The following is a 21110-nucleotide window of genomic DNA, read 5'->3' on the forward strand; positions in this document are numbered from 1 at the left end:
GCTGTTTCCTGTTTGTCTTTTATCCTTAAAATGTTTGTTTTTATTTCATTTCTCACACCAAGACCATCGAGGGAACATGAAGATGTTTTATTTGCACTGAAATGTGTTTCATAAATCTTTTTTTCTTCATGGATTTGTGTTGTCATTGTAATGGTGAAGAAAGGTGATACGAGTGACCTTGAACGGTTGATGGTGCCAGACCAGCTGTCTGAGTGTTTCAGAAGCTGCTGATCTGCTGGGATTTCTCTCCTGGGTTTACAGAGAAGAGTCTGACAAAGAGGAAATAGAGCAGGTGTTCTCTGAATGAAAAACTCCCGTTGATGTCAGAGGTCAGAGGAGAACAGCCAGACTGCCTCAAGCTGATACGAAGGCAACGGGGCAGTTGGATAAGAATGTAATAACTCAAATAAAAATATCAACCTAAACTATAATCTCCTTTCAGGTGACATCACATATTATTTCTGGTGTAAACCTTCCTTGTCAGCACTTACTGCTGACAGAAAACCTCCAAATACAAACAATATTCATCGATACACTTAATAAAGTCTCATGAGTTTCCACAGTGGTTTGTAAAAACTCATTGGAGATCTCAATTTCAGAAACACTGAGCATGTCCAGTGTTTTATTTGATGATTTATGAACCATTCTGTAGATGCAGAAGAATCTCAGTGAAGCTGTTGCTGAGCTTAATTTTATTCAAGATTCAAGACTCTTTCTTTGTCACGTGCATGGTTATACAGATATAACACGCAGTGAAATGTGACCCGATACGCTCCTCGACTGTGCACAAAAGAGTCAGAACTTTATATACAGAGAATGAGTAAATACAAAAAGGACTTTATGTGCAGCAAGTGGCTGAGTTATATAAATAAAAATAAAATAAAACAATCCTGAAATTTACAGCTTGTGTACATTGTGTGGGTGTTAAAGTCAATGTGCGTAACCTTCTGCCTGATTGTTGCACAAGCTGGAACAGTTTATTGCTGGGATGGGACGGGTCCTTCAATATCTGAGTTGCTCCAGTCCAGCATATTCCGGTGTAAATGTCCTGTAGGGAGGGGAAAGCAGTCCTGCAGCATCGAGCTTTTTTATCCTTGACACAGCTGTTCCTAAATCAGGACGTGATGTTCTGTGTGAGGATGCTCTCCAAGGTGCCTGTATAGAAAGTCCTGAGGATCACTGGAGAGACCCTGAACTTCCTCAGTTGTCGGTTGTAATACAGGCGCTACCAAGGCTTTCTGGACTGTATCTGAATGTAAGCAGACCATGTCAGTTGTGAGGAGATATGAACACCGAGATACTTGAAGGACTGCAGCCTCTCCACTGGAGCTCCATTGATGATAATGGGCTTGTAGTCTCTGTGCTGACACCTTCTGAAGTCCACCACCAGCTCCTTGGTCGTTCAGCTGGAGGTGGTTGTCCTGGCAACATGATGCAAGATTCTTCTCTTCCTCCATGTAGGCCGCCTCATCGTTGTTGGAGATGGCGCCTAACGCCACTGTGTCGTCAGCAAACTTAACAATGGCGTTGGAGCCGTGGGTGGCCACAGTCTGAAGTGTAGAGGGAGTAGAGCAGTGGTGAGAGGACACACCCCTGTGGCGCTCCTGTGTTGATGATGATGCATCTACCCACCCTCACCACCTGAGTTCTGCCAGTGAGGAAGTCCAACACCCATGCGTACAGACGGCTGTTGAGTCCCAGATCCCTCAGCTTTGTGAACAGTCTGCTGGGCTCTATTTTTTTAAACGCTGAACTGTAGTCAAGTCTCACATAGTTACCTTGCTTCTTGTCCATGTAGCTGAGGGTGGTGTGCAGGCGTTTAGTCCTGTCCATAAAGTTAAATATGATAAAGTCTGTAATGTTTGATAAGCAGGTGACTCTCAGGTCTACTTTTCTGAAGTATTTTAAAAACTTTCTTTACTTATTAACTTTCTGAAAATGATCGTCTGTGTCTCCAGATTCGCTCAGACTTGTTTTGAGACAGATGTCACCACCACCACCACCACCACCACCATCATCATCATCATCATCATCATCATCATCATCTTTATGTAGATGTTCCTTATAACTCCAGAGAGAACAGCAGACATGCACAGTAACTAAGATACCTGTGTGCAGCTGCTTCTCTTCCTGCTGATTTTTAGTCTGCTTTTACTCTGAAAGTCTTGGTAAAGATTTTTTTTTTTTAAACAGAAAAAAAATGTCTTTGGAGAAAGTTGTTTAGGTTTTATATTTTCCAGTTTTTTTCTAAAAGAAAATAATAATAATTCTCCATTTGAACTTTCTGCCCTCAGTGGTTGTGTGAGGTTTCCTTCATGAGGAGAACAAACAGAATATAAACCAGTGTGTTTACAGTGAATGTGTCAGGTCTGAGCTGCTGTGTGGACCAGTTAGAGAGCAGCAGCTGGATTCCAGTGGTTGGACTGGTGGACGACTTCAGTGAGGAGTCGATGACATTTGGCTCTGGTAGAAACTCTGCACACACATGTGCATGTCAGTGAACGCATCACGATTACAATATAACAGCATCTTTTGTTTAATAAACATTTGGACAGTAGGGGGCAGTTGTCTTTTTGACGGATTACATTTACACAGGAAGGCATTTATTCACGTGTGTTACTGGAAAAGTATTTTGACCTTGTTATCTACGATAACCAATATTAACCATATTAAATTAGTCTTGATAACTAATGTTGAAACAGGTATGAGGGCAAAATGTTGTGTCTGTTTAATGTTTCATCTCCACGTCTCTGGTTCACACATGCCCCCAGTTAAAGGTTTACCAGTGTGAAGTAAGTTTTTATCTAGTAAAGAGCTGTGATGGAGCTTTGTTAGCTTAGGTTAGCTTCATGGCTGGAAACAGGGCGAGCAGCTTGCTTGTTTCTGTCTACAGTCAAAGATAAAGAGCAGCTGTACCTGGGCCTCCTTGTTCATAACTGACGTCTTCAGTTCTCACTGCTGAGTAGATCACAGCTGAATCACACTCTGAGAATAAAACACATTAAGTTACTGCAGGTACATCAACTGACCTTGTTTAATACAGTACAATTCACAATTAAATTATTATCTGTCATGATGCACTATGAAGAGATTAAGTGATAATCTTTATTGTAACTGTAGCAGTGTTTCAGTGTTCTTAACACCTCAACTGTGAAACAGCTTTGAGAATAGAGAAGTGGGGGTGTTTCTGTGGAAAAGAAAAGTGGACGACCACAAAGCTGCCACCTGCTTTCAGTGCAGACCGACTCTGTTTACCACAGAGCACAAAGTAAACACCTTCCCACAGCATAAACACATGATTGGCCAAACCAGTCCAGGCTGTGGTGAGAGGTGTCACCAGCTTCAGACTACAGTTAAACTAGAATCATGTGGTCAACATGTCATCATGGCACAGAAACTAACAAATTATTAACTTTCTAGAAGTCATAAATGAAGTATAGATACTGAGATACACTTGTTTTAAAATGTTGAAGTCACATAAGGATCAGAAAAGTCAAAGGATAAATATAGAGGAAAACGGTGAATGATACTGGAACAGAGTTCTGAATATCATTAAGATTCACTTTAAATGAGATGATGGTCTGTGGGGAGAGTTTAGAGAAATGCTTTTCCAGATGATGTCTCCATGTTTCTCCCTCTTTTAAAAAAAAAATGATCAGTCCTGTGTTGAAACACCTGCAGCTGAAGTGTTTTCTTTCTATCAGAAACAGGATGCTGGACGACTGCAGAGCTGTTAGCTTCAACCACAGACCACAAACACACAGTCCAGCTCACAGTGAACAACACTGTGTGAAAGAGACATGATTATATCTGAGTAAGTTTGCACATTTTAGATAAGACAAATAAATTCATAATAAAAGTATGAAGTGAAATATGTGATTTCAGGTTTTAATTCAATCAAATCACGACTGTGTTTTTTGACTGTAACACTAATCCACATTTTTACACTTCCGATCACATGCTCCATAATGTCCTCATAACCCATCATATCATCAATGATGATGATCTAAATATGATTCTACATTCATACTAAAGTCAGTCTGGTCATGGTCCATGTGAGTGTTGGGTTTTTTCACAGTGCCGGCATTCCACCACTAGTCGGTCAATAATATCAATAGTAACCCCCGTCCCCACCGGCTCTGACAGGCTGCACCTGAGTATAATCTGAACTGCCGGCTTCTTAAGACCAGCGCTCACAATCAAACTTCGTCAGATCGTCTGCAAACCTTCGTCAGTCTAGGCTGCCACAGTTATTGCTTCTTGTTATAGTTTTTCGTGTATTTGACCTTTGTGCTTCTGCTCGCTGGAGAAACTCTGGTTGTTGCTGAGTCACTGCAATAACCTGCCTGGCTTCAATCGCTGGTCAGCTCAGTTTCCCACTCATGCTCACCTGCCTGCCTCCCTGCCCTCCCTGTACACCTTGGATTGGCATCTGTAACTTCCAGCTAACACCTGTTTCCCTCGTTTTCAGTGACTCACACCTTTGCTGAGTGTCTGCTATATTGATATGTTGATGACAGTGATAATCTGAACTTCTCCAGCATCTTGATCTGATAAATAAACCCAAATAAAATAATAAAATAAATTAAATAGCTGTCAATAAATTGTTTATTTTTACACTGAACCACGACTCTGTCTTAAGTTTCAAACTAGATATTCTCTTGATGAAATTCCCAGGGTGGCGTTGTTGGGCTTTCCATTTAATTTTAAAACCTTTTGAGCTCCCTGTTTCCATGGTGCCATTTTAGTGTTTGAATTTAAAATCATTGGTTCATTACAATTTTCCTCATTATCCCCACCCTCCTCAAGCAGGAGAAGAGAGGGAGAAACGAATATTATGATATTTTAAATCTTTTCAAAGATACATTATGTGAGGATATATTTACAAATATCCTCACATAATGAAAAATATTATGAAAACACTGAACTACCTTCACTTTGTCTGATTGGCTGTTGCTGAAAGGTTGATATGTTGATGACACTGCACATGATGTCAGTGATGACTTCATCTTCTCCAACATCTTGATCTGATTAAAATGAACCAAATTAAACAATAATGTGAATTAAATATCTAAAACAGAGATTAATTGTAGGAACATTTTTACTGTGATCATAGTGAATGTAAAATTTATTCTAATAAACAAACTCAGACATGAAAGATCAGGAAGTCTGAGTCTCACCTTCAGGTTTCCTGTGAACACATCGTCTCACCAGCAGAACCAGTAACACCAGTAGAACCACAACACAGACTGATCCAACACATGACAACACAGAGAGAACAAAAGGAGGTGTGGATGTAGGTGGAGGTGTGGTGGTGTGTTCCCCTAAAATAAAGCAAACAGTCATTAAGTTGTCGTCACATTGTGAATGTTGAAAGCTGCAGAAACACAGACAGGTGAGTGTGTCACCTGTGACAGTGATCCAGCTGGATGGAGACTCTCCATGACCGCTGATGTCACACTTGTAGAGGCCTTCATCAGACCTGGAAACATGCTGGATGGTCATGTGACCTGTAGGCTGCTTCCTGATGAGGGAGCCATCTTTATAGAAAGCAGCTGGGAGGTTGGAGGGAGTGGTCTTTGTTTTACAGAGCAGAGTGACGTCATCTCCCTCCATCACAGGGAGGACAGGACTCTGCAGGATCACTGATCCACCTCAACACAGAGACAAACTACAGCATTTCATCCATTTACACACAGCTTCATCAACACTAACTCCACACACTCAGCTTACCAGTGACTGTCAGGTTAACCATGTTACTGGTGGTACTCTGATTGGACTCACACCAGTAAACTCCACTGTCCCATGGATAAACAGTGATGCTACAGGAAGAACCAGACCATCTTCCCCACCCATCTCCACACTGAGTGATCTTATTATTGGTCCTCAGAGTCCATCCAGCAGAGCTGTCGTCCTCCTCACAGCTCAGAGACACAAAGTCTCCTTTAAAGAACTGAGAGCTGCTGGGACTCACAGTCAGACGAGCTGTGAGGGTTAAAATGAAAAACTGATGATCTGTTTATTTTACTCAAATCTGACACAATTGTTAGCATGTTTTGCTTCATCAGTTGTCTCCTCAGTTTTATATCTGAGATCCATTCTCGAAACATCAACCCAAGTTAAAAGCAATCAGAATAAACACAAATAGTTTAGGTTTGCAATACATGAAATCACTACAGAGGATCACCAGCAGGTAACATAACTAAAAAATAAGTACAACAATTTCCTCAGTAAATATACTTCTAAAGTTGCTACTCACAGCAGATGTAGGTGACAACCCATCCAATCCACACATGCAAACAAATTTAACCATAGATATCCATAAATTGTATGTGATAATGAGAAATGATGAGGCATGGGCAGTCATGAAACCAGCTAAAATCTATAACAACAATAATAATGAGAAAGCAATCCTGCCACTTAGTGCAAATTAATATCAGCTGGTTCACTTCCAATAAGTTGCCTGTTTGAGCCCCAGCTTGGACAGTCTCTGTCGTTGTGTCCTTGGGCAAGACACTTCACCCGTTGCCTACTGGTGGCGGTCAGAGGGCCCGGTGGCGCCAGTGTCCAGCAGCCTCGCCTCTGTCAGTGCGCCCCAGGGTGGCTGTGGCTACAACGTAGCTTACCATCACCAGTGTGTGAATGTGTGTATGAATGGGAGAATGACTGAATGTGTAAAGTGCTTTGGGGTCCTTTGGGGACTAGTAAAGCGCCATACAAATACAGGCCATTTACCAGGCCAATATGTGTCTCATTATCAAAGTGTCACACAAGAAACATCTCATGATGGTTAAAACCAATGAATAGTTAGAGAGAACTGAATAATAGCAATTATTATAATGAACAGAGGGTAAGTAAGCTTTAACCAAGACAAGAAGAAGAAGGTCAAACTGACGAGTGGATTACTTGAATTTTTGAATAAGGTCAGAAATGTTAGAAACAGTGAAAAGTTTCAGAATTGAAAGTGTAACAGGGCGTGAGGCAACTGATGAAGGCAAAGTGTAGCAGGTGTTAGTGGTTAGATGTTGGTGAATCTTGTCAACTTTAGTGTTTAAAATTTACACTGATAAATTAAATGATAAATAGAACAGGATTACAGATGAGATGACAGAAGAAGGTTACTGACCTTGGTTTGTTGTGCAGCTCAGCAGTGAGATCAGAACTAAAGAGAAATGACACTCAGGTTGATTTGAGGTGAACATAAAGAACAACTCCACACAAACAGCTGACAAACACACAAACTCACTGAAAGATAAAATACTGGAAAAATGTGTAAAACTTAAAAAAAAAAACAGATCTCAGAACCATGTATCCATTCTGCTGCTTGTCCACTTTAGACTCTATCACAGCTGTTATAAGATGAGTACAGGTCATCAGTCCATTACAGACATTCACACCTGCAGCCACTTTAGATTCATCAGTTAGTCTAACATGTCTTTGGACTGTGAGAGGAAACCTAGACAGACACTAACCACTGCACATCTGTAACTGATAAATTACATATCTTTATCTTTATCTTTTTAAATCGTTTTTTAAACTTAGTTATTCACAAGTATCAATGCCATTTTTACTGTTCCCCCCAGTTTGTTTCTTAAAAGCAGCTCTTTATGTGCACTTATTTTAATGTGAGTATATAAATTATCAACTACTTTTATATTACACAGTAAAGTCATGTGTCCACTGTGCAGCTGTGTTGATATAATGAGTGAATGATTTGAGCTTTTCACTGCCTGCTGTGTTTCCTCGACTCCTGAGCAAAGATAAAGAGTCAGTTCAGACCTGCAGTTGGTCCTCGTGGTGTTTTGAACTTGAATTCAGCCTGATTTGTTTTTCATGTCTTCTCCTCCATCATCAGTTATCAGGAGAGCAGACAGTCAAAGTACAAGAATTCAAACAAACACAGAGATTCTACTTACAGAGCAGACACAGCACAGATGTTTCCTTCATCGTCCTTCTCACTCATTTCAGCTTTTTTCATTTCTCTCACTGACACCAAGTAAAGCCCGCCCTCTTCCTCTGAGCACCAGCTTTTCTATTGGTTCAAACACAGTGAGTGGGAGACTGACTTTATTGTCTAAAGATAGATAAAGAAGTTAATACAATTCTTTAAATATACTGTTCACAAGTGAAAAATGTGAAGTGTTTTTTTTAATAATTTGAATAAAACACTGACTCAGATCTGACACACAAACACACAACACCAAGGTGTCATGTTTCGGCTGTGTGCAGGCACGAGAGGACCCAAACGCAAACTCACGGGGACACGGGGAATAAACTCAAAAGCACTGCTTTATTGTAGACTCAAGAAAACGATACAAAACTAAACTACACTGGGAAAATACAAACTAAACTTCACAGTGAGGCACACAAGGGAACACACAGCATGAGGGAGATTGCGACACTGACACAGAGAAACACAGGGCTTAAATACACTGGGAAATAACGAGGAGAACGAGACACAGAAAGAGAGCACAGCTGGGGGAAATCAGAACTGACGAGACAAGGAAGCAAAGTAGGATAAGGTCTGTGTCATATGAGACAGAGGGCAGCTACTAAATACTCAGAAAACTAAACAGAATACAAGAAAGCCAAACTAAGACACTAGACTACAGAATAAACTGGGGCAAAAAAGAGAAGATAATAATACAAAAACTGTGAGACACAAGAAACTCAGCACTGGGCACCGACCCAGGACCGTGAGACAAGAGATGATGAGTTTATCATTAAAAGCTAAAAACATCCAGAAGAAACAAGTTTTTTAAAATAATCAAATTACACTTAATAACTACAACGTTACATTAATCTTCCACACGGTTTGTTTATGGCCACTAGAGGGCGATGTTTTACTTTAAATACTACATGAATACAAGCAGATCATTGATTCTTTTACAGTTTGTTATAACAAGCGAATAAATAACACGCTCAGCACGCTTGCTGTTCTTAATGAAATTGCCTTATTTTCTTTAAATCTTAATACAGATTACATTCATTTGTACGTGTGAATGGAGGTTTGTTGTGTCTGTTCAGGACAATAGTAAAATAAGATCTCTGGACTATGTAGTGTAGAGATCAGAGACCAAAATATTGTTGTTGAAAAAGTTAGATAGAGTTAGAGTTAAAGTTAAATAGACCAAAACTGCTGTTCTGTCGTCACACAAATACTGTATTTTGTCTAAAAGTGTGTGTTACTACCATGTGTAGTGATTTATATACATGCACATTATTGTTGTGCTCCAGTAAGACCTTACCCCTAATGATGACATCATCATCAGGAGATTTGTGTTCAAGCTCAGCTGAACTCAGATTTATGGTTTGTAAAAGTACTTGAGAAATATGTACTCATCCTTTACTGCCATACTTTTAGTTAATGTATTTTGTTTTGCACTACACATATTTTATATGTCACTAATGTGGAAATTCTCATGTACAAACTATTGTACTGTATCTTGGTTCCACTGGTGCACCTGAGGGAGATGCTCGCCCATGAGCACTGCAAGTTAAAGCAGGAAAGGCCAATTTAAGTCAAAGAGTTCCTAAAAGTATCAGTATCACACCTCAAAGCATGGGTCAGCCAGGGAGGTATGTTTTATATATTGTATAGATCATTTATCCCCTTCATCCACTTGAGATGAACATTGTACAAACAGAAGTAGCCAAGCTTAATGATATTTATGATTATTATGGATTAATATGAACCAAGGAAAACAAATCCTGCAACAGTTATGTCAAGAGAAAGTATGATAGGACAAACCACTCAAATCAACTCACACAGTGGGAATCCTGGCTCCTAGATCTTTAAAACTTGTCAAAGGTGAAAGTTCAAAGACGTGTCTTACCTGCATACGTGGTCGCAAATTTTGAAGCCATCCTGATAACCTTCTCCCACCACCTATGTGGAGATCCAACCCTTTTAGATCCAATTAAAATCAAGACACTCAAAAAGATGCTCTGGAAAAGAGTAGAATTCTTGTGGCAGAGTTTAATACACTGAATCATATGAACAGCAGGAAAAATACATAAAGACATTTAGCAAGAGAGTTACATAGTAGAAAGCAAGCAAAGCAAAACCCCGGGGTGTACAGCCTTAAGCACAGACAGCAGAGCAACACAGAGACGGACAGAGAGAAACAGCAGAGGGGAAAAAAGAGCTGGGGTGTCCTCTGGTCCTCTAATATACAGGGACCAGTATCCCCGCCCCCTGCTGCTGGGTAACTTTCCCACGCGCCCAAACACAGCTGCAGGGGTCAGGTACAGGCCAGGGTACATGCAGGGCTCTGGCTGAGGGACACCCTTAGGTTAACCCTTTGCTTTGCCTTCTGACAATAGGTCACAACATGGTCAAAGGTCACACATTAATCCTAATTATTAAATCTTCACAATATATAATCTTATAACTACATAGGTTCTTAAAACACTTCAGTGTAGTTCAAAGTGTGTGTGTGTGTGTGTGTGTTTATATCGTATGATATTTTATCGTGATGTGTTCAGGATCTCTGTTACAATGTTACTGTTTTGGTTGTGCTGCATGAAAGACGCTGAGTGTGTATTGGAGGAGGTTAGTTATCGGAGCTGGAGAGTGAGTTATTCAGGAGAACTTTCAACAGCATTAACTACCCTGTTACTGTACCACCCTAATAAACCTGAAGCAAAATGTCATGTGCTCAAGACTCTACATGAAAGTTAAAATATATATGTTCAGTGCACATAGATATATAGAGTATATAGTTACATAGTTATACATAGCATATAAAAATCCACCACACATACACAGACATTGCACAGTGTGAATTACACCATTTTTCTCACACTAGTGTGACAGGCTACAGACAATTTAGTTATTTAAGAGCAGTCACATCCAAAGAGGATGTTCATTGTGCCCGTGTGACGGGAAAGACACGTGTAGCTCCAACCAAGGTCACTACTGTCCCTGGACTTGAGTTAACGGTAGTTAACTTTGTAGTTGCAGCAAGAACAAGTGTAATATTAAGAAATGAACTGGAGATAAGTGATGTTGAAGAACACTTTTGGACAGATTCCAAGGTAGTGTTGGGATACGTGAATAATGATGCAAAAAGATTTCACGTGTTTATGGCAAATAGGATTCAAAGGATATGGTCACTCACAGACCCACGACAGTGGCATCATGTACCATCTGAAATTAATCCTGCAGACCACGCATCAAGAGGACTCAGTGTCCAACAGCAACTCAACTCTAACTGGTTTGAATGTGAGCTACCCACTGAAAATGACAAGGTTACTGAAGTCAAGCCCAACGATCCAGAGCTAAAAACAATACATGTGTTCAACACCAAAGTAGAGGAAAAGAGAACAACACTAGACCGTCTCACAAAATTCTCAGACTGGAGAAGAGCTGTTAAAGCTAATGATTATCTACGGAAATTTGTGAAAGATTTTAAAGGAGTCACACAAACAAAGGGTGCAAACACAAGTGTTGAGGACAGACAAGAAGCAGAACTGTTCATAATAAAACTTGCACAAGAAAACACATTCAGCTCAGAAATCAAGGACAACTCGAGGGGAGAAGATTCAACTGAAGGATAAGACACACAAGCTGTAAGTCCATGTGTTAATGAGCAGAGAGTACTTAGTGTGGGAGGACATTTAACAAGAGCAACTCTGCAACCACATATCAAACATCCTGCCATTATCCCCAAATCAAGTCATGTGTCGTGTTTACTTACTACAGCTGTTCAAAATCCCATAAGGCTGGCCGGCATGATAGATGATTGGCAGAGCTGTGAGTATTCAGACTGTGCTTTGAACGCAATATGGATAAGATCTTGGAGAAGAACAATGGGAATTGAGAGAATTGGTGACCAAGTGATGGACATTAGACCAACTGTAAAATTGGATGCAGTTGTTCGCTAAACCCTACCACGAAATGGAGCAGCATCAAGGAAGAGGAAAAACTGTCAACGAGCTGGACTATGGATCACAGGATGCAGCAATGCAGGAGACATACTCAAGACCAACGGATGTCAGATCTACCAGAGGATAGAATGGAAACAACACCCCCATTCTCCTATTGTGGCCCTGACTGTTTTGGACCTCCTGACACAGTATGAACCTTCCAGATCCCTCAGCTCATCTGGATCCTGTTTTTTTATCAGTTCCCAGAGTCAGAACCAGACTTGGAGAAGCTGCTTCAGCTTTTATGCTCCATATATCTGGAACAAACTCCCAGAAAGCCTCAGATCAGCTGAAACACTCAGTTTATTTAAATCCAGGTTGAAGACTCACCTGTTCTCAGCTGCATTTGAATAAAGCACCAAATCCTACTGTTTTACTTTTAAGCTTAAATATCAAAACTGATTTTATCTACTGTTCCTTTTTTTTTTTTTCATTTTAAATCATGCTTTTTATTTGTTTGGTTTTTTTTAAAGTCTCTGTAAAGCACTTTGAATCACCTTGCTGTTGAATTGTGCTATATAAATAAACTTGCCTTGCATTGCCTTTTAAAAGAGGGTAGAAAGGAACTTAAAAGGCACGGTCTTCTTTTTACATGTATTTGTTCATGCTGAAATGTTGGATGACCTTACAACCGATGCTGTTATGAATGCATTACGTTGTTTTATTTCTATTCGTGGACATGTAAGACAAGTCAGGTCTGACCAAGGTACTAATTTTGTTGGTGCTAAGGGAGATTTTTTTAATGCACTAAAGGATTTTGACAAAGAAAGGTTGAAGCAATATGGATTTGAGTTTGTTCTGAACAACCACTCTTCAAGCCACGTGGGAGGTGTTTGGCAAATTAGGACTATTGTAAGTGTTTTAACTGCTATTCTAGATCACACTTTTAAGAGACTTCAGTTCCTCACTCAGAACATTTTTTATGAATTTATGGCTATAGTGAATAGCAGTAGAGATCAGTAGAGCTCCATTAACAGTAGAGATCCTAAATGATCCCAGTTTAGAGCATCCTACACCAAATCATATTCTCATGATGACGTCCAATCTTATTCTACTTCCTCCTGGTGAATTTGTGAGCATGGACCTGTACCTAAGAAGGAGAAGGGGCCAAGTTCAATTTTTAGCAACTGAATTCTGGACAGGAATACCTTCTCAATCTTCAACAGAGATAAATCTGGCAAAAGGTGCAAAGGTGAATGACATTGTTATTCTTCAAGAGAACAATTCTACAAGGAACAAGTAGAAACTAGCAAGAGTAACAGAGGTATATGCAAGTGCAGATGGAAGAATTAGAAAGGTTCAGCTTTTCCTCAGTGATTACACCTTGGATAAGGATAAGACTGTCAAACCAGTGTTTGACAGGCCAGTACACAAAACTGTGTTATTGCTAGAAGCAGAATGAATGCTAAAATGTAAAGATGTGGAGGAGTTTTACTGCCATACTTTTAGTGAATGTATTTTGCTTTGCACTATGCATATTTTTTTGTCATTAGGTCATTTATTGTGGAAATTCTAATGTACAAACATTTGTACTGCATGTTGGTTCTGCTGGTGCACCTGAGGGAGATGCACGCCCACGTTGATGTGTGAGCATGGCATGTTAAAGCAGGAGAGGCCAATTTATGTCAGTGGAAGTTCAACTTCCTGCCATCAGTAAAAGAACTCTTTACTGACTTGAGAAGAGATGCAGAGACACTCAGAGAGCAGGTTTGCGATCAGGTTTAATTTGAGTGTTTTTTTCTTTTTCAGTTCCACCTGTTCTTCATATCTGCTCAGTGATTTGATTTCAGCTCAGATAAAATTTGCATGAACTGGTCAGAAAGGTTTTTTGCAGCCACAGAAAATAAATGAGTAAAGACTGAATTAAAGAGAAAAATTAAAGTAAAACTACTAATGTTTTCAAGACTTTATTAGCAATGAACAAACAAAGTCACAGTATAAAGAAAATAAATGAATCAATAATATGCAACCTTGGGCTTGAAATGCTAAAACTGCAGTAACAGACTCAAGAGTTTCCTTCATGAATGGAAAAGTTAAAAGCTTCACAGGTCAGAGAGGAAACATCTGACTCTGCAGCTACGTGGAAATAATTTCTCCGTTTTGTTTCATAACACTGTCCATCATAACATTCAGTCACATGTTGCTGATTGATCGATAATGAACACTGTCAGGCAGACTGTTGATTTTCTGTAACAGCTGATCCCTGCATGAGGATTAATTTGTGTTGAACTCACAGAACAAGTTTGATCTACAAACAGCTGAACCTGAAGATAAAACACATTCACTGATTCTGATACTGTAACATACGAGACACTGCACTGATGAATAATGAGTGGAAACAAACAAATTATTGTTTGTGATTTCTGCTGACATCAGTGATACTTTTTTTGTTTGAAATGAGTTCACTGAGAAAAAAAAAATCTTATTCATAGATTTTCTAATATGTCTTTTTTTGATAATATGACCTCCTGGAAGTTCAACACATGGTTGAGGCAGAAATGGAAAAATCTTTTTTGTGAATTGAACCTCTTACACTGAAATATGAGGCTAACCTGAAAGTTAAAATAAATACAGTCACCGATTCTAATACTGTAGTAAAATCATGAGTTGATGTAACAGGACAGCAGGTCAGAAATTAGACATTTCAAATCAAAACAAAATCTGGACGCGTTTGATGTCTGATTGAAGTTCAGATTCATTAGTTTCTTTGTCTTAAAATCATCCTTCTTCATTTCAGTGACACTGAATTTAGAAAAGCATAACAAGACTCACAGTTCGGCGACATGCTTTGTAACCTTCTTGCATTTTCTGTAGATCAAAACAGCAACAATAAGAAGCACAACAGGAACTAACAGACCAACAATCAGTCCAACAGATCCACTCTTCTCTCCTCCTGCCTCCTTCCCTCCATCCTCTGTGTGTCCTCCTGTCTGACCTGCAGGTGAGAAACAGGTGTGAGGTGTCAGCTGTCAGGTAGGTGATGAGTGAAGAACAGAATCCATTTCCTCTTCAAACTGCTGTCAGACATTATCTACTGCACTCTGATCACATCACTCAGACCAGCTGCTTTCTACAAAGTCTCATCAACAACATCTTTAGAAACAAACATCAACAACCAGGAAGCAGCTTCACCTCTGATCACACACACACTCAACTCTACTCACTCACCTGGAGGATCAACACTCAGGCTGATGATGCTGATGAGCTTCAAATTGTCTCTCTGCACGACAAGACACTTGTATGTTCCATTATCAGCAGTCATCACATTCTTCAGAATCAGTGACACGTCTCCATCCTTCATCTGTCTGTCCTGCAGATCCACCCGGTTCTTAAAAGATGGATGCTGTTGTCTTTTAACAAACTGATCATCCCGGTACAAGAGGACATGCTCTAACTTCAGGTCAGCTCTGCTCCACTCTACAGCTCTGATGTTGTTGTTTGGTGCACGACATGGCAGAGTGATGTCCTGTCCACACTCAGCTGTGATGTTTTTCTGGTCTGAAAGAGGAAACAACACAGAGCAGAAAGGTTAAAGGTCAAAGTTCAACTGTTCACTTCCAAAGCAGCCAATCAGAGTGAGGAGCTACAGAGACGGAGATCATTGAGCTCACACATACTTCAGTTTAATTCAGTTTTATTTACATAGCACCAAGTCATAACTTCCTATTAAAAAACACCTGAACAGCCTTGCAGGGCGGGGCCTAACAGACACTGTGGCTCAGAGGAAATAAATATTGAAGTTAAGACAAACTGATAGTTTAGATGTAAATTAGTAGATAATGAGTGATATAGAATTCATTCAGGTTATTGAGGGTGTGTTGAAAGCTGATGTTGTGATTTGTTGCTATAGAAATAAAACTGAATTGAATGAAAAATCAAATGAAGACTAAGTTATTCAACACAATTTCCACTTCAGTTTAGAATTTATCTGATTGAAAATGCACGTTTGCGAGCCAAAGTATCCAGAGTTGTTGCAGTGAGGATGTAACACTCTTAACAAGATACCATGTTGGCACATGAAGAAGATAACAGTGGAGGAATTATATCATTAAACTTAGTTACAACAGTTTCAAAAAGACATCTACTGTGATTAAATGTATTCCCCGCTGTTGTGTAAGTTATTATTTTTAATTTAAATGTTATTTGGATCAGACAAGAGACGGTTTTCAGGAAATAATGTTAATAATACTGACATTTTTAGTATCTAAGTGGATGTTAAAATCAGCCACAATTATCATTTTTTCTGAGCTGAGGTCTAAATCAGATAAGAGTCTGAGAAATCAGACACAAACTGTGAGTGAGGCCCAGGTGGACGAGCAGCCCTCTCATTATAAGACACTGTGAGTCTCTGCATGCTGCCTTTCTGTAGCTACAGCTGTTTGTATACACTGAACAAAAAGCTTTGTATCTTTGTCTCTGTGAGATCTGATCGCACCGACATGTTAGGTCCACACAGACTCCACCCAGGCTCGTGTCTCCATCACAAACACGGAAAAACTGAATCAATATGAAAATAATTCTTCAGGAAATGTTGTTAACATGTAAAGCAGACTGATGCTTTTCCTCTCTGTCCCACAGAGTGAATCTCACCTGCAGAGACAAACACGAAGAGGCCGACAAACAGCAAAGTCGAGCAGAGCGACGCAGTCACAGCAGACATTTCCGTGTTCTTCAACTCCGACGCTTCGATTGTTCTAAATGTCTCAGGATGGTTTTATTGAAATAACTGAACCTGAGTTTAAATCCTGACTACATGAGATTAAATTTAAGGTTTAAATGATCCTGAAAGTCTCTGACTGTGAGAACAGATCTGACTTTTTAGACACTCGTTCAAACTCATTACGTCCAATTCATCGTCTCTGAAGGAAGTAACGTCAGAGTCACGTGTGTTTACGCTGCTGTAGGGTGACCATAAATAAGTGCGTCATAACTAAAGCGGTGAAATCTAAAGCAGGTCTGAGTGTTTAACAGGTTCAGTTCTTGAATGATCTCCACAGAACAACACAAACATCTCATCATCAACCATCAGCTACATACTAAAGACCATCATCAGCCAAAGGACTTCAACATGACGTCACTGTATAAAATGTATATTGTACTGGAGGAGGCAGCATTTAGCTGTAGCCTCCATCAAACCACAGAGAACTTTGTCCACCTTTGATTGTCTTTAAGTTGTGTTGGAGCCACAGAGAGCAAATCTTTGTTCTTTATGGAGAACCAGTGAGGCTGTTTGGACTTTACTATGAAATATTAGCGCTAAAAAAACATAATTTTACCAAACAGACGTGACAAATTGTCATCAACATTTTTGAAAACAAACATCAACAACCAGGAAGCAGCTTCACCTCTGATCACACACACACTCAACTCTACTCACTCACCTGGAGGATCAACTGTCAGGGAGATATTGCAAATGTGTTCATTGTTTGGTCCGCTCATGAAGACACGACACTCGTATGTTCCAGTGTCATTAATCGTCACATTCTTCAGAATCAAAGACACGTCTCCATCCTTCATCTGTCTGTCCTGCAGATCCACCCGGTTCTTAAAAGATGGATGCTGGTTGGCTGGTTCAAAGTGTCCATCTCGGTACAAAAGGACATGTTGTGGCTTCAGGTCAGTTCTGCTCCACTCTACAGCTCTGATGTTGTTGTTTGGAGCTCGACATGTCAGAGTGATGTTCTTCTGTCCAGACTGAGCTGTGATGTTTTTCTGGTCTGAAAGAGAAAACAACACAGAGCAGAGAGGTTAAAGGTCAAAGCACAAATATTCACTTCTGTAGTGAGAGTGAGAAGATCTAATTGAACACATTGAAAAAATTAAATGTTATCAGGAAATGATCAGACAGCAGAGGGTTTTCAGGAAACACTGTTAAATGTTCAGTTTTTCTTCCATATGTTAAAACAAGATCTAGAGTGTGATTAAAGTGGTGGGTGGGTTCTTTACATTTTGAGAGAAGCCAGTTGAGTCTAATAACAGATTAAATGCGATGTTGAGGCTGTCATTTTTAACATCTACATGGATGTTAAAATCACCCACAATAATTATTTTATCTGAGCTGAGCACTAAATCAGATAAAAAGTCTGAGAAATCAGAGAGAAACTCTGTGTAAGGCCCAGGTGGACGATAGATGATAACAAGACTGGTTTCTGAGTCCTGCCTTCAAATGAATTAAAACTGCAGCCTTACAGATGAGATTTACCAGAAACAGTTAGTCCAGTACAACTTATTACAAACATAATAATTTCTGCATAATATAAAATTAATAGATAAAATAAAATAAATCTTTCAATGGTGCTGAGGGTCTGTTGAGCACAGGAGGGGCCTCATAAACCAGCAAACTATATACAGGAAGTGCTCAGTGGACGATACCAAACGTGGAAAGATTGTAGGGTAGTTTATTTTCATTCACATTTAAGAAAGATGTTTGTTTTTTTACTGTAACTTTGTATTTAATAATGTTCACTGCATCAGAGTGGTTTTTTTTATTTTCATAGAGTATTTTTCATAATCATCATTATTAATGTGAGAAGATGTTATTGTTTGGTCTGAACTCACAGACATTTGGTTTCTTGTGTTTTTCACAGTTTACTTACTGAATTGAGTTCCTGCAGGTTCCACAAACAAAACACATCCTGATAATAAGTGAACATAATGTGTGAGAGAAAGCAGCCTCTCATTAAAAGACACTGTGAGTCTCTGCATGCTGCCTTTATGTAGCTACAGCTGTTTGTATACACTGAACTAAAAGCTTTGTGTCTGTGCGCTCTGATCACTCCGACATGTTAGGTCCACACAGACTCCACCCAGCCTCGTGTCTCCTTCACAAACACAGAAAAACTGAATCAATATGAAAATAAATCTTCAGGAAATGTTGTTAACATGTAAAGCAGACTGATGCTTTTCCTCTCTGTCCCACAGAGTGAATCTCACCTGCAGAGACAAACACGAAGAGGCCGACAAACAGCAAAGTCGAGCAGAGCGACGCAGTCACAGCAGACATTTCCGTGTTCTTGAACTCCGACGCTTCGATTGTTCTAAATGTCTCAGGATGGTTTTATTTAAATAACTGAACCTGAGTTTAAATCCTGACTACATGAGATTAAATTTAAGGTTTAAATAATCCTGAAAGTCTCTGACTATGAGAGCAGATCTGACTTTTTAGACACTCGTTCAAACTCAATACGTCCAATTCATCGTCTCTGAAGGAAGTAACGTTAGAGTCACGTGTGTTTACGCTGCTGTAGGGTGACCATAAATAAGTGCGTCATAACTAAAGCGGTGAAATCTAAAGCAGGTCTGAGTGTTTAACAGGTTCAGTTCTTGAATGATCTCCACAGAACAACACAAACATCTCATCATCAACCATCAGCTACATACTAAAGATCATCATCAGCCAAAGGACTTCAACATGACGTCACTGTATAAAATATATATTGTACTGGAGGAGGCAGCATTTAGCTGTAGCCTCCATCAAACCACAGAGAACTTTGTCCACCTTTGATTGTCTTTAAGTTGTGTTGGAGCCACAGAGAGCAAATCTTTGTTCTTTATGGAGAACCAGTGAGGCTGTTTGGACTTTCCTATGAAACATCAGTGCAGGAGTCTCTCAGTACATCTGTTTACAGTGAGGACGAAGAAGCAGCACAAACACAGAAAACATACATGACTGTAATCAGAGTACAGGACAGTAACTGAGTACACTTCCTGTTTGTGATTGAGGTGATTTTCTTCTTTATATCATGTCAGATAAAGTCTGACAGCTTTTGGTTCTTCAGATGATAAAATACATTGAATTCATTTAATTTCATGTGTTTTTACAGAATAAACCAGCCAACAGTGAATCAAATGTTTTACACTAATGTGACATGACGTTCATCTAACCAGCTGAACCAGTTAGTGGTTACAGTAACGGGTTAATCCACTAACGCTCACAGAGTTGAGTCAGCCTGTCAAATTATCTAAAAAACTGAAAGACGTCATTTTAAACACTTACTGTTGTTCTGAAGGATCTCTGAAACACTCAAACACTCTTCTGATCATCAGAGTGGAAAAAATAAAATGATCTACTGACAGCTGAAAAACTGTGAGGTCAGTATGTCCCATCGGTTTTTCAGTAGGTGAAAAGGAAGCGACTGAAGTTTTGTTACAAAGAAGTAAAAAGTTACTCAGATGTAAATATTTGAGAAATAAAAAAATCAAATCATAAAAAATGTAAAAGTTTAAAATCCCAAAGTAAAGGTACATCTGTATCAAACAGCTGCAGACTAAACTAACCTGTATTTTCTGTCAGCTGTTTTATATCAGACATCTGTGACCTGCGTCAACACTTTCACGCCCACCTTTGTTTGTCCTCTGTTTGATCAGCTGCAAGTCCAGACATGTGACAAACAAATACCTCAAATTCAAAGGAAAAGAAAGAAGTATAAGAATGAGAACCTTTTTCCACTAACACAGGTAGATATAAAGAGAAATTCCCACTCCACACTGTCTGTGAAATTACAGAAACTTGGTAAAATTATTACAAGCTCATGAACACTTACTGTTGATCTGAAGGATCTCTGAAACCCTCAAACACTCTTCTGATCATCAGGATGGAAAAATTAAAAGTATCCAGTGAAAGATGTTTTTTAAACTGTGTTAGGTCCATGTGCCCTGTTGTTGTTATTTGTGAGGTCAAGAGGAACTTCCTTAAAATTTTTCCTCACAATCAAAAAAGTTAAAAAAAAAATAAAAATCTAAAAGTAAAGAGACGTCTGAATCAAACAGCCACCAACGAGGAAATGCACCTGTATTTCCTTGTTAACCTGTTTTACAAGACAAATCTGTGTCAGCAGCATAACATCCAAATTCTCCTTCTTCTTCTTGGCTGTTAGCTCATGTGTTTGACGAATCACAGTGAAAGCTGTTTCAGTGATCTTAGTTTGATCCAAACAAAAGAACTGGAAACGACAGCCATACACAGTCCAGCAGCTGCTGTCAGCACATATTAATGATGATGATGATGATTTTTACTGTCAGGGCTCACAGACGCTCAGCAGTGAAGGTTTTAGTTGATATGGCTTTCAAAAGTCAAAGCTGTGTTTTCAGCAGAACTGTGTGGGTGGCAAAGAGGCGTGTGTGTGTCTCTGTCAGTATTCTGGACAAACTGGCTCAGCAGTGAGTGTCAGCACATGTTG

The 21110-nt window shown here is 39.5% G+C and overlaps 2 protein-coding genes and 1 long non-coding RNA gene across 4 annotated transcripts; all 3 read right to left on the minus strand.

The window, feature by feature from the left end:
* Window positions 1-2223: 2223 nt before the first annotated feature.
* On the minus strand, window positions 2224-16780 carry LOC109200213 (butyrophilin-like protein 9). Of its 2 annotated transcripts, none has more exons than XM_019355710.2 (3): window positions 16522-16780; window positions 15100-15429; window positions 2224-2475 (listed from the first exon to the last, which is right to left on the minus strand). In XM_019355710.2, the coding sequence occupies exons 1-3, from the start codon at window positions 16589-16591 to the stop codon at window positions 2291-2293; spliced, it is 585 nt and encodes a 194-aa protein (XP_019211255.1). In that variant the 5' UTR covers window positions 16592-16780; the 3' UTR covers window positions 2224-2290. The 2 variants fall into 2 exon arrangements, with proteins under 2 accessions (XP_019211255.1, XP_019211256.1); XM_019355711.2 differs by lacking the exon at window positions 2224-2475 and adding an exon at window positions 14070-14866.
* LOC106097333 (uncharacterized) lies at window positions 2931-5236 on the minus strand. The gene is made up of 3 exons (XR_001223602.3): window positions 5181-5236; window positions 4932-5027; window positions 2931-2985 (listed from the first exon to the last, which is right to left on the minus strand). It is a non-coding gene; the product is annotated as an uncharacterized LOC106097333 (long non-coding RNA).
* A 448-nt stretch (window positions 16781-17228) lies between the features above and the next one.
* LOC102082618 (selection and upkeep of intraepithelial T-cells protein 7-like) lies at window positions 17229-19327 on the minus strand. Its single transcript, XM_019355712.2, has 2 exons — window positions 18865-19327; window positions 17229-17648 (listed from the first exon to the last, which is right to left on the minus strand). The coding sequence occupies exons 1-2, from the start codon at window positions 18932-18934 to the stop codon at window positions 17305-17307; spliced, it is 414 nt and encodes a 137-aa protein (XP_019211257.1). The 5' UTR covers window positions 18935-19327; the 3' UTR covers window positions 17229-17304.
* Between the last annotated feature and the right edge of the window lie 1783 nt (window positions 19328-21110).

This window comes from Oreochromis niloticus, unplaced genomic scaffold (assembly GCF_001858045.2).
Source record: "Oreochromis niloticus isolate F11D_XX unplaced genomic scaffold, O_niloticus_UMD_NMBU tig00000409_pilon, whole genome shotgun sequence".
In the NCBI taxonomy this organism is placed as follows: Eukaryota; Metazoa; Chordata; class Actinopteri; order Cichliformes; family Cichlidae; genus Oreochromis; species Oreochromis niloticus.

Bases quoted from the DNA above. Each gene is read 5' to 3' on its own strand.
- LOC109200213 (XM_019355710.2), bottom strand. From the start codon at position 16,591: ATGTCTGCTGTGACTGCGTCGCTCTGCTCGACTTTGCTGTTTGTCGGC. The intron at 15,430-16,521 runs GTGAGATTCACT...TTCCTCTTTCAG, and splicing joins CTTCGTGTTTGTCTCTGCAG to ACCAGAAAAACATCACAGCT. The intron at 2,476-15,099 runs GTGAGTGAGTAG...ATGTGTGTGCAG, and splicing joins CCTGAGTGTTGATCCTCCAG to AGTTTCTACCAGAGCCAAAT.
- LOC102082618 (XM_019355712.2), bottom strand. From the start codon at position 18,934: ATGTCTGCTGTGACTGCGTCGCTCTGCTCGACTTTGCTGTTTGTCGGC. The intron at 17,649-18,864 runs GTGAGATTCACT...TTTCTCTTTCAG, and splicing joins CTTCGTGTTTGTCTCTGCAG to ACCAGAAAAACATCACAGCT.